General features: G+C 45.9%; 1 protein-coding gene across 8 annotated transcripts in view; it reads left to right on the top strand.

Moving 5' to 3' along the window:
* Nucleotides 1–13,261, top strand: part of LOC109906928 (microtubule-actin cross-linking factor 1) — a 284,319-nt gene that overhangs the window by 14,333 nt on the left and 256,725 nt on the right. Inside the window, exon 1 of one of the 8 annotated variants that reach the window (XM_031793712.1) lies at nt 1,092–2,036. The exons of the other annotated variants lie outside the window; for them this stretch is intronic. Within the exon in view, the coding sequence (XP_031649572.1) occupies nt 1,919–2,036 (118 nt within the window). The 5' untranslated portion in view covers nt 1,092–1,918. Of the gene's footprint in view, nt 1–1,091; nt 2,037–13,261 lie in introns of those variants that run through there. 8 annotated transcript variants of the gene reach the window in all.

Raw genomic sequence — 13,261 nt, 5'->3', positions numbered from 1 at the left:
CTGAATAATTTCATGGGGAAGTTAGCATCACTTTATTTCTCTCTCCCTCTTTGCCTCGCTTCCTACATTTTGGGGACCAAAATTAGTCTTTCTTATCCCTATTTATTTAGAAATGTTCTGGTATTCCATAATATTCAGACTGAATGAATCCGTTGCGGATGGATTCTAAAAGTTGATTTTCCACTAGTCATGTCTGCATTATCCACAGTACTGAGGAAATGCTGATGATGCCGATAACAGCTCCTGGCTACGGAGAGATGATGTCCGGTGGATGTCAGGTCAGGCTAGGAAGCACTATGACAGTACGGTATTGGTCAGGGTAAGGCTGGGCTTGGAGAAAGCTATGGCCGGTATCCCTCTACTGACGCATTTGTCTGGACTTCTGAGATCCTCGTACACACAGATGTCTCCTGCCTCGCCCATAGGCCTACTACACAGACTCCCATCTTATGGACAGCGGACACAAACACACGTCGGTCTCACCTGTCCAGATCCCCTTACCTCTTGTCGATGGAAAAGGCTACTGTGAACATGCCATTCACTGATTATACTGGGCTATAGACGAGCCACTTATAGGATTAGGTCTATGGGATGTTATGGATCTTGATCACCTGAGATTATATATATATGAGGACAATGGATCCAGCCCATTGATGTCTATTGATGTTTTTGTGTGTTCATTGAATAATTGGCTTCACCTGTATGTCCTGGTGTGGCACCCTGACATAATGTGCGGTGGTAGCTGTGCAGCCAGCCCCCTCATTGTGTGCCCTTATTTTTCTGGAAAGGAGTGACCTAAATGACGATCTTGATTTTAGTCTCCATGCAAGAAGTGAGAGATTGAGGAAATACAGCACATTCTTTTAAACTGTTGTGATGGGTGTGGATTGTGGTTGGAACAGTGGACCTTTAAAGGGCTCAACTGGCATGGCATTACATTACATTGCCGTTAGATGGCGGGTTCAGCCCAAGACAAAAACAACTATCCTCAAAGCTGATTACTGGACACGCCATCTTTTTGAGTCAAAGGAAGTGCCGTTACACCGGTCCGGATACCACCGAGGGGCGCTCCAACACTACTTTACGCACATGTCTGCCACCGCAGCCATCTATTGACCTATAGCGATACATTTCCTCTGGTGTAGGTTTCTGGCATGGCCGGTAGAGAGGGATGGATGACAGCCACTCCAGGGAGAATATAGAAACCTGAGAGGGAGGAAGAGAGGCAGGCGGAGAGTCGCAGCACACAAGCCGTGACTTTATAGAAGCGGCCATTGTGCTGGGAAGAAGCATTCAGAGACGCTGAAGCGGTTTCATTGAATAAAGACATCGACAAAAAAGGGGATATACGAACCGGCGTCCAGATACTATTTCAGTCGAGCCTCTCTTCTGATTTCCGAAGGAGCCAGCCCACTACGATCCCGACTTGCCATTACGCAGACACGCTTCAGGGGCGCGCTCACGCACGCACATAAAAAAAATATTCGCCGGGTAGGAAGGTAGCTGAAGGGGTTGAGTTCAAAAGAAGACGGCGAACGATGCTGTTGTGGTTTGGCGGACACATTGGACAATAATGGGTCGATAAATTAAATATCAGTAGGCTATAACGTTCACATAGACAGACATTTATTTTATATAGGATAAAACCAAGGTTGGAGCTTTCTGTAGCCTATTTTTTTCTTCTTCACATATTGCATGCAAACTAGGGATGACTGGACTTGTCAAGTGAGCCGCTTCACGTTTGTTTCAACCAACCAATTAATTGGCCTCGCGAATTGCTACATTTATAAGCAAACACCGGACAGGAGCAGCACATCCACCGTGGCTTTCAAAGCTAAACGGATTTGACAGCTGCATTGGCGAGGAGAGGACCCGGATCCACCGTCCTGGATTACTGCGGTAGTGGGCCATTCGGCTGATGGCCACCGGTAACAGAGGCACCATGGCCGGCTTCATCCCGGGTTTACTGCCGACCAACCATTCCCAGGAAAAGGAATTCGCCCAGGCGTACGAAGATGTTCTGGAGAGATACAAAGGTAAGGAACAAGAATAAATGAGTTGGGCCCTGGCCTGAGTTGATCTACGGCGGGACTATGTCATTATCTGGATTGTTTCATTGTTTACGTTTTTGATGAATAGGCTACACTCGCAGCGCAACTTTCTGTTTCTTTTGAGTCAAACCAGCTGCGTGCGTTTCAAGTCTCATCTTGTTGTTATATTGTGGCACCCAGACGCCAAAGATAGCTGGCATGGGACTTCATAAACCTGCTAACGTCAAGGAATGTACCCACATGACATGCACTATTGTGCATTGAGATTGTTCCCAAGACGCGAAAATAGTGCATAATAGTTAGTTCCACAGTTTCTCCCCCTTGGTTGCACACATTTAAAACAAGGTTATTAGTTTTAATAACTAAAATGCTACATAGCCTGAAACCAACCCAGTTTTTGGACCTGCTCCACCATGTTTACCACCAGCATCGAGACTTGCTGTTTCATAATCCCTATGACAGGGCCGCTTTAAAAATGAATGCCTCTACTGAAATTGACCGTGATGGATGCAGGGAGGGGAGGGGTTGATGGCAATTGACGTTGGCGACATCTGTGAGGCTTGGGCCCAGATGAAAGGCTGGTCCTTTTTAAATTATTGATTATTTTAATGAAATGCGACTCTGTTGGGGGTCAGAGTAGTGTGTGTGATAGGGAGAGCACAAGTAATTAGTAGTTTTATGTCAAGAATGCATGTAATATATCAGTGTGTCGTTCAGCCATTAGATTTTGGCATTGCGTTAATAAATGAGTATTTGGTAACATTGTTATAATCAGTGGGGCTGGGCAACAACCATTACCGCGCCGGCATGAACACAGACAGACAGACAGACAGACGGACGGACATGTTAATACAGAGTGGATGCGTTTCTGTGAGCAAGCTAAGAGACTGCAGAAATGAATTGCCCACAAGTATAACTCCATTTGCCGATAACGATTACAGAGTAGTTGCCAATGCCACACACGACATGTTGTTTCATGTTGATAAATGTAAGTTCATTATTTAACTGACACGGCAATATATATATTTTTGACACACATAGTCAACACCTCACAGCCAGTGCACTGAACTGTGGCTACAATTTTGAACTTGTTTTTAGCCTACATTGCAACCAAACTTGGAACAGTTGAGTCACACTGATAGTTAAACTTCCTTGTTATTACTTCCAATAAGGACACGGTTTCCCCTAAAAATAGTCATTGGTGTGGGGCAAGGGCCCTGAAGTAACCTGTACTAGAATCCTCCTTAGGGACCAAGGCCCTCAGTCTACCCAGAACCATTAGATGCTTGACTTTCTATACCAAAGGTAGCGTACACAATAGAACACACGCACTGTATAGAGGTCATATAGCTTTGTGTTTACTGTCCCTACTGGGGTAGGGGGGGTTCTGACCTCAGAAGTGGTCAATGAACTTGACCCTATGGCCCCTTTCACACCCGTGTGTGATGGGCTTTTCAACTGCATGTCACTTGTGGCAGTTGCATGAAGAAAGGAGTGGGAAATGTGAACTGAGTCGGGTGCTGACGGCATCGCTTGACTGTAATTGGATGAGGCTATATGGTACCATTTTTTTAATCATTCAGTGGTGTGTGTTTCACTGTGTGTCGTTCTTCAGGGAGTCGACGGGTTCTCAATAACAATTGACAGGATATCCAGTAAGTGGCTGGCTGAGCACAAGGAAAAAGCACAGGGACGTGAAAGGTGAAAATGGACACCCACACGTGTGGCTTAAGCGTGAGTGGACACTGGACAGGCATACACCACTGAGACCAGGTGGTCTCCCCTGTATTCCTTAGCCTAAATGGAAAATACCAGACTGTCTGTATGTGCAGTTCAACAAGAGGTCCACAACCTCCCAGACCTGAGGGCTTTCCGTCCATCCAGGCCTGTTGTTGCCGCCTATGAATTTGCCCGCTCGCCTGCCAACTCACGGCAGCTCTGTGCTGTGACTTTGCGTTTAGTTACCACAGCTACTAGTAGCCTGGGAATGACCAGGGACCACACGCTACGATATCACCATACCTAGGTGCCGATACGGTATGTATTGCGTTTCGATATTGCGTTTTGATTTTCCAAACGTATTACCCCATCCACATCACTACTAGCTAGACTCTGTTGGTTGTTGTTACCCTTGAAGCAGACATGGAGTGAGGGATGGACAGTAAGGGATCCATCCCTGTAGCCTTTTCACCCCACAGTCCTCATATTGTTATGCTCACACACACACACACACACACACACACACACACACACAGAGAGTACATTTACACTTCTGGACTCTCACACTTCACAGAATGCGACACTCGCGCACACACCCACATGTGCTTCACACAGATTTGAACTTGCACAGTCCCACGCTCACACATACTGTGCACATTCTGACGGCGTCAGCGAGCAGGAACTGACAGAAGAGTATCAGGAAATGTTTTGTGTTTCCCCTCTGGAGTTGTGCTGAAGCTGGTGTCCCCAACTGAATTATAACCTTTATGGCATACAAGGAAGTGACCGGTCGTTCGAGGCCTGTTCTGTCCTGTCTCTCCGATCCGCCACACGCAGAGACATGTACAGTACCCCGTGTCTTTCCGCTGCTTCATTAACCTCGATCTACGCCGTGCTTTGAATATTATGGTGTCCTGTGAAAACGGATGCCACCGTCAGTTCAGCAGGCTGGACTTGAATTAGGGTTGAATTGGGGGAAACAGTCTGGGGGGGGGGGGGGGGGGGAGGCTGTAACTTAACATTCGATCTGTAACCGACTGGAGTGCGGAATGTTCCAAATGGTTCCGTCATGGGTTTTGGTTATTGAAACTGTTACCTCCCCTGGTATTGGGACTGACTGAACATGCGCTGGAACGAGAACAAGAGGGGAGGGAGAGGTGGAACTGAGGTAGACGAATGAATGATTTGGATAGAGGAGTTGGATCGTTACAGCTGGATTCCTGCTGTATTCCCCCCCCCCCCCCTCCCCCCATGTTGCCTGGTTTTTCCCCTCCCCATGTTGCCTGGTTTTTCCCCTCCCCATGTTGCCTGGTTTTTCCCCTCCCCATGTTGCCTGGTTTTTCCCCTCCCCATGTTGCCTGGTTTTTCCCCTCCCCATGTTGCCTGGTTTTTCCCCTCCCCATGTTGCCTGGTTTTTCCCCTCCCCATGTTGCCTGGTTTTTCCCCTCCCCATGTTGCCTGGTTTTTGCCCTCCCCATGTTGCCTGGTTTTTGCCCTCCCGATGTTGCCTGGTTGCGGTTACACTAAGTCGTCCTCACATACCAGTTATTTTGCCATCTGTCTCTCTCTCTCAGTGGAATGAACTCCCTGTTCTCAGCAGTCTCTCTCTAGACTCTTCCTCCTCAGGGCTCATTGCATAACTGATCTCCAGCTGATTTTTGGAAAGTGTGTGTGTGTGTGTGTGTGTGTGTAATGAACAGTGCTGACCCTCCCTCCTCTAACACAGCACAGGGCCCACATTCATAACTGTAAGACTGTGTGTCTGTAAACTGGGCCTGATTGAAACAGAGATGGCTGACTGTGGCTTCCCCACAGCTGAGTCCAAATGTTGTCTGAATGTTAATGCAATGTTGGCTGGAGGCTGTGGTGTCTCCTGGAGTCATTATTGAAATGTCTCGGTCAGTTTTTTTTCTTTTCTTTATGTTGGCAATACAATCTTTCAAGGTTGGCTGGAATGAACCCGCTGCTGTGTGTGGTATATTTTTAGGCAAGAGGGGGTCAACCATACACATCTAGGCACTTAATAGGATCCTGCACATGTATACTCCAATAGGGTGTGTGTCCACTCTCTGCGGGGCCCTTGGAGCGGTGCGTTGAGTAGAATGGATAATGAGGCTCCAGCAGGCCAGAGAAGCAGAGAGAGGGGCTCTAATGTGACCTCTGGACTGCTCCTGTCACACACACACACTGCAGCAGCACTCCTCTATGCCAGCACATGTGTTTGTGATGTGAGTGGAGGGGGATGTGTATGTATCAAATGGAGGGGGTAGAGATGTCAAGATGAAGGGAGAGGGAGGGAGGGAGAGACCTGTTAATGAATTAATCATGGAGTCCTATGCTAAAAGCACTATGTGGGGGACTGTGGCCTGGAGAGCATTGATTTCAGATGGATGCACAGGAGAGCCACTCTGCATGTCTGTCCCTAGCAACACACCACACAGTACTGGTGTTCCCCTCCCCGACCCCAGAGCTCTACTTACATCATCAGTCTGGTTTGTCTGTTTGTGACAAGATGCAGCATTAGCGTAGGTGTTCAGGGGAATAAAGATGAGGTAAGCTATAGAGGAATGATAATATACTTTGCAGGTCTTAATACAGGGATTACCTTAAGTTCTCTCTCCTATTTCTTTTCACTGCAGATGTGCAGGGGCTGCAAAGCAGCTAAGAGAGAACTGCTCTCACAAAGGGCTCCCAGTTTCTCCCTATATTCCTCCCTTTCATTCCCTCTGTCCCTCTGTCCCTCTGTGACTTGGATAGGAGCCAGATGTCATAGCTGCTTTGCAGCACCTCGAGGCTATGTCTCTCAAAAAACCCCTCCAGTCTCTCCATTTCTCTCTTTCATCATCTCTCTTCCTCTACCCCTCCCCCTCTTTCTGGTCGGGAGGAAGGCGGTTTGCGTGGCAACTCTACACCTCCTCCACACCCCTCCTGACATGCTATCCATCCGTCTCCATCCTGGAGAAGTCGACTGCTAGCTATCCCTAGACTGTAGTCCAAGGAGAGGGGGATTGGAGGAGGAGACCGTGGTTAAAAGAGGGAACGGTTTACTTCCTGCCGCCTGTCCCTTCACACCATCTAGACTTTGGATGCACACAGGACTAAGTGCATCCAGACTGTGCTTTCTCTGTGCCTGTTGAGTAGGCCTATCCCAGGATTTGTCATGATTTTAAAGCACCATTCTGACCTACTCTATTGAGGATGACATTGTAGCATACAGAGTCCATTGGTTACTGCGTGCAGCCTTGAGGATATGCCAATGTGCGTCAGTCGAGTGTTTCTGTACGGGCCCAAGGAGCGGCTCCGGGAGCCTGGGTACCCGTCTGTGCCATCACTCTACTCCTTGTCATGTTTGGAATGACAGGGATCTGGAATAGATTATATAGGTGAGGATTGACCGGATCTGTCTGTGAATATCTCTGTCCGGTATTGCTGTTTTACCATTCTATGTGACTAAGAGTTGTGAGACCCTGCTGGCCAATGGCCTGTGACTGGAGGTGTTGGTCCCAGGAAGAATCTCACTCTTGACTCCTCCAGCTCGTGACTCTTAGTTGATCCAGCCATGACAGGACAGTAGGTAATCTAGCACGGCTACCCTGCCGTCAAAAGGTCACACTGTTGTTAGGTCCTATATGCGTACACGCACGCACACACAGAAATAATCTATTGAGAGTATGAGGGGGAAATCCCAGCAAAATTCATTTGAACGCTGGACCAATAGGAGATGATGTATCCAGTATTGGGCTCACCCCTGCCCTGATTGTGTGTGTGTTGGTGTGCACGTTTCAGACTGATTGTTCTTGCCGTTCCGCGATGGGGCCTGTTAGTCTTTTCACAGTGTGTTTGCAGTCTGAGCCTGTCTGTGTGTGGATGTTTTGTGTGTGTGTGTGTGTCTGTCTGTCTGAACGCTTTCGGTGTGGGGAAGCTTTACCATTCATATCAGTCCCAATGGTTAATATGTGGTGATCCCGAAGGGGCGTCCCACAGACAGACCTCCTGCAGAGACAGCTCTAATCTCATTCATCCACTTTACCACACAGCAGTATCTCCCTATGAAAAGTCAGCCAGGATACCCCCCCCCCCCCCACCCCACTGACTGGGGCGCAGTGGAACGGCCCACTATTTCTTAGCATTCCTCTGCTTGATGGGGCACCTTCCATTTACTCCACTAGCCTAATCGGAGGGGTGATTGTGACATCATGCCCTATGCATCACATAGGTATAACATGTGGGGATCTTTGTATGGGCATACTTCCCCAACTATAATATGTAGTAGTTTTCCTTTATAAATGCAGTATGTGGTTATTTATTTTAACAGGTGCTTTTATCCAAAGTATAAGCCACTTTTTTTAATTTTTTTATAGTTACTGAAAATATGTATTATGTGGTACTCAAACCTGCAACTTTTAGTGTATCATGCAACCAAATGAGCTTTAGGAACCTTTTTGGCTACCTTGTGTTGCAGCCTATACCATGAATGTGGACATTATGAACATTTAGCTAATAGCCCATCCTACACTACATTCCAGGGGTTTTGTGCACCTGCTGTTGACTCAAATGCCCAAATCAGGTTATTGTGTATGAGCTTCCTGCTTTTTGTTGTGAGGTTAAAGTGCCCCCCCCCCTACACCTTCCTCCCCCTTGTTTCTAAAGTTGTGTGAAAGGTTCCCTTGCTATGTTATGAGTCTTCAATAGGCAGGTTTCCATTGACCCATTTTTTGTCACACACAAAAGTCCTTGCGACATGAGTGATGGAAACGGCAGATATAGGAGACCTTTTCAAAAGATCAACAACATTTTTATCCGTCCGACGGGTGGACTTTCTCTTTTGTCAAACTTTCTTTAATTGCGACAAATGATGGAAACCTGTTTTTTCCTAATATATGAATACCGAATAATTTTGAAGGTACGTGACGTCACCGACTAACTATAAAGCACCATTCCACACTTAATTCGAAATCTTTTTTTTTGTTCAACTATAAAAATGGTTTCTTTACAGGACAGGGATTGTCCTGACTTTCAATAATGCCTGAATTGCTTCGCCTTCCTTTTCTGGTTGCCTGGATGCAAGTTTCACCTTTCAATTATTTCACATCTACAGGTGTGCAAGTATCACCATGACACAGACTGTGGCGATGCTTTGGCACATGAGAATTCTAAGAATATGGCAAATATTAGTCAATTATAAATGGGAACATGGCTCGTGATTTTGATTGAAAACCTTTTTATTACTCATTTTAGAAATGGAAGGACTTTAGCTTTACATGGTCAAAGAAAAACATGTGCAGTATCACCAGAACCCCTCGCGCGTACGGTAGTCGGATATCAGTGAGAACGTGAAGAATTCAGTAGTCGCCCCTCACTCCTTGATGAAGCGTTCATCATGCCATTGCTATGAGGGAACTGCTCTCCGTTGGTATGCTCGGGCCGTAGACTGTTCAGAGACGCGGTTGGTGGTCTTCTTTCACTCGCTCCACTCTTCTTCATCCTCGTCATGTCTGATTACCTTTGGAGTGGCCGCCTTTTGTCTTTCCCCTCTCATCCTCCCTTTTTTTCTTGCCCTCCCTTCCCCCTCCTCGCCTTCGCTCGTCTGGCATTCTGTCTCATCTCTTTATCGGTGTCTCTCGCTCTCTCTCGTCCTGCTCTTTCCCTCTCTCTTCCTGCTCTCGGTCTCTCCATGTCTTTACTAAGTCGGTAGTGGTAATCTGTTGTGGGCTCCAGCTTTGTTAACAAGCTTTGCTCCTAATTGAGAGACTCTAAAATGATCAGCCTGCAGGCAGTGATTTCTAAGCCTGTGTGTGTGTGTGTGTGTGTGTCTCTGGGTTTGTCTTTGTAATCAAATCAAAGTTTATTTGTCATGTGCGCCGAATACAGTGAAATGCTTACTTACAGGCTCTAACCAACAGTGCAGAAAAGGTATTAGGTGAACAATAGGTGAGGAAAGAAATAAAAACAACAGTAGCGAGGCTACATGCAGACGCCGGTTAGTCGGGCTGATTGAGGTAGTATGTATGGTTAAAGTGACTATGCATTTATGATGAACCGAGAGTAGCAGTAGTGTAAAAGAGGGGGTGGTGGGACACTGCAGATAGCCCGGTTAGCCAATGTGCAGGGGCACTAGTTGGTCGGGCCAATTGAGGTAGTATGTACATGAATGTATAGTTAGTGACTACGCATATATGATAAACAGAGAGTAGCAGCAGTGTAAAAGAGGGGTTGGGGGGTGGCACACAATGCAAATAGTCTGGGTAGCAATTTGATTACCTGTTCAGGAGTCTTATGACTTTGGGGTAAAAACTGTTGCGAAGCCTTTTTTGTCCAAGACTTGGCACTCCGGTACTGCTTGCCACACGGCAGAGAGAGAACAGTTGATGACTCGGTTGGCTGGGGTCTTTGACAATTTTAGGGACTTTCTCTGACACGTCCTGGATGGCAGGCAGCTTGGCCCCAGTGATTTACTGGGCCGTATGCACTACCCTCTGGCACCACCCGGCCAGGTCTCTGACCATCTCCCTGTAGGCTGTTTCGTCGTTGTCGGTGATCAGGCTTACCACTGTTGTGCCATCGGCAAACTTAATGATGGTGTTGGAGTCTTGCCTGGCCATGCAGTTGTTGGTGAACAGGGAGTACAGGAGGGGACTGAGCACACACCCCTGAGGGGCTCCAGTGTTGAGGATCAGCGTGGCAGATGTGTTGTTACCTACCCTTGCCACCTGGGGGTGGCCCGTCAGGAAGTCCAGGATCCAGTTGCAGAGGGAGGTGTTTATTCACAGAATCCTTAGCTTAGTGAATAGCTTTGAGGGTACTATGGTGTTGACTACACCTCAGCGTTCAATGAAGCCAGTGGCTGATGTGGTGTTCTCCTCAATGCCATCGGAAGAATCCCGGAACATGTTCCAGTCTGTGATGGCAAAACAGTCCTGTAGTTTAGCATCTGCTACATTCATAGACCGAGTCACTGGTGATTCCTGCTTTCATTTTTGCTCGTAAGCAGGAATCAGGAAGATAGAATTGTGGTCAGATTTACCAAATGATGGCTGCTTATAATTTGGTGGCTGCTTATATTTTTCCTGTTTCACACGTGAACAATTGAACAAGACCCCTCTCAGTGGGGTCACGACCACAGATGTGATTTTGCCCTGTCGGCTCAAGGATTCGAACTCGTAACCTTCCGGTTACAGGCCCAATGCTCTAAACGCTAGGCTACCTGCCCCCCTGTGCCTGTGTGCATGCAAATATCTGCTTGCCACCACTCGTACATGCCATGTCCTGACGATTTTAATTGATTTTATCGCCCCTGCCAGCACAATACCGGTGAATCATTTTCCATCGTAAAAAAAGTTATCTTCAAGGGCCTTTAATTTGTTATAAAGCAATGGTAAATTGATAGATTGAAGACGACCTCCCTTTTATAAACTGGTAATTCATCTCTGGAATTTTATATTGGATATTAGATTTGTATCACTCACATGTTTCTCTAAAATCTGACCTTTCAATGTTAATCTAGGTCTTATAAAAGACTAATTCAATTTGTTTTCTCTACTTTAGCATCAGATGATATAAAAGATATGCGAGACATATTGACGTGAGGTCCTCAAGGTGACTTTGTTTGCCTTCAATATCTTCCACTTAACTTCTCTGTTTTTCTGTTGCAAGTCCGGCCCACATGCAGCATGCTTTCCAAACAAGGTTGCCTGCTCGCCTTGGGGCCGAAGTGAAATAATCATGTCTTTTGTTGATAGATATTTAAATCACAGCTAGCCTAGGCCCAAAGCCAAATGGGCTCAAGGCATGCAAATAAACAGTTAAATCATTCATCATAATGGAATGTTATTATTATTATTATTATTATTATATACTTGAGATAAAATGCCAGAAAGCAGAATGAAACATTAAGGCAAAGTTTCTACAATATGTTCGATTTATGCCTAATAATTCCTCCAGTTCTGTGGAGCAGTGGTTCCCAAACTTTTAATAGTCCCGTACCGCTTCAAACATTCAACCTCCAGCTGCGTACCCTCTCTACACCACAGCTGCGTACCCTCTCTACGCTAGCGTCCCCCCCTCAACGCTAGCGTCCAGACAAAGTTTTGTAAAAAGTACAATAAAAGTTAGTTGAAACATCCCAAACGATGTTTAAAATCAATCAATTTTTTTGTGTCTGAAATAATCAATAATCAGCCGGGCAAAAGCTTCGTCAATAGGAAAGGAGAAACAAGAAATGCGTGTTTCCAATCAGGTGCATGGCTGATGAATGGAAATTTCCACTGGCCACTGATTGAAAGTGCTGTATCTCCCTCATTTTTCAGAGTAAAAGCCTGAAACAATGCCTAAAGACTGGCCACATGTAGAGGAAGCCATAGAGACTGAACTGGGTCCTAAGTCTTTGTGTGGTGGATATGCTTTCAATGGAAAAACAGCCTTTCAAAATAATAGTACTTCCTGGTTGGATTTTCCTCTGGTTTTCGCCTGCCATTTCAGTTCTGTTATACTCAGACATTATTTTAACAGTTTTGGAAACTTTAGTTTTCTATCCAAATCTATTAATTATATGCATATCCTATCTTCTTGGCCTGAGTAGCAGGCAGTTTAATTTGGGCATGCTTTTCATCCAAAATTCCAAATGCTGCCCCCTACCCTAGTGAAGTTAAACATGGGTTTTTGTCACAACCTGGCTCGTGGGAAGTGACAAAGCTCTTATAGGACCAGGGCACAAATAATAATATCAATAATTTTGCTCTTCATTTAGTCATCTTACATATAAAACCTTATTTGTTCATTGAAAATTGTGAATAACTCACCACAGGTTAATGAGAAGGGTGTGCTTGAAAGGATGCACATAACTCTGCAATGTTGTATTGGAGAGTCTGTCTTAAATAATTTTCCACATACAGTCTGTGCCTGTATATAGTTTTCATGCTAGTGAGGGCCGAGAATCTGCTCTCACATAGGTTTGTGGTTGCTAAGGGCATCAGTGTCTTAACAGCACGATTGATTTGCCCAGGCAGTATAGTCTGAGCACAGCTCAATCCAGAAATCTGGCAGTGGCTTCTGATTTTAAATTCAATTTTCACTGAAACATTTGTTGCAATTTCGATGAGGCTCTCTTGTTCAGCTATTGGTAAGTGGACTGAAGGCAGGGCATGAAAGAGATGACAAATCCAGTTTTGTGTCATCCGTTTCGGGAAAGTACCTGCATAAATGCACACCCAACTCACTCACTCAGGTGCTTCGCTCTATCACATTTGACATTGTCTGTAAGCTTGAGTTGAAAAATCATACAATGATGGAAAAGACCTGTGTGATGTCCTTGTTAATGCAGACAGAGAAGAGCTCCTTCTTAATCATAGCCTCAATTTTGTCCCACACATTGAATATAGTTGCGGAGAGTCCCTGTAATCCTAGATTCAGATCATTCATCACCCAGGTAGGCCAGTCGTGTGAGAAACTTGTCATCATGCAAGTGGTCCGACAAGTGAAAATTATGGTCAGTA

Source organism: Oncorhynchus kisutch, linkage group LG17, assembly GCF_002021735.2.
Source record: "Oncorhynchus kisutch isolate 150728-3 linkage group LG17, Okis_V2, whole genome shotgun sequence".
Taxonomy (NCBI): Eukaryota; Metazoa; Chordata; class Actinopteri; order Salmoniformes; family Salmonidae; genus Oncorhynchus; species Oncorhynchus kisutch.
Note: the sequence above shows the minus strand (reverse complement) of the source record. Positions and strands in the feature narration are given on the sequence as shown.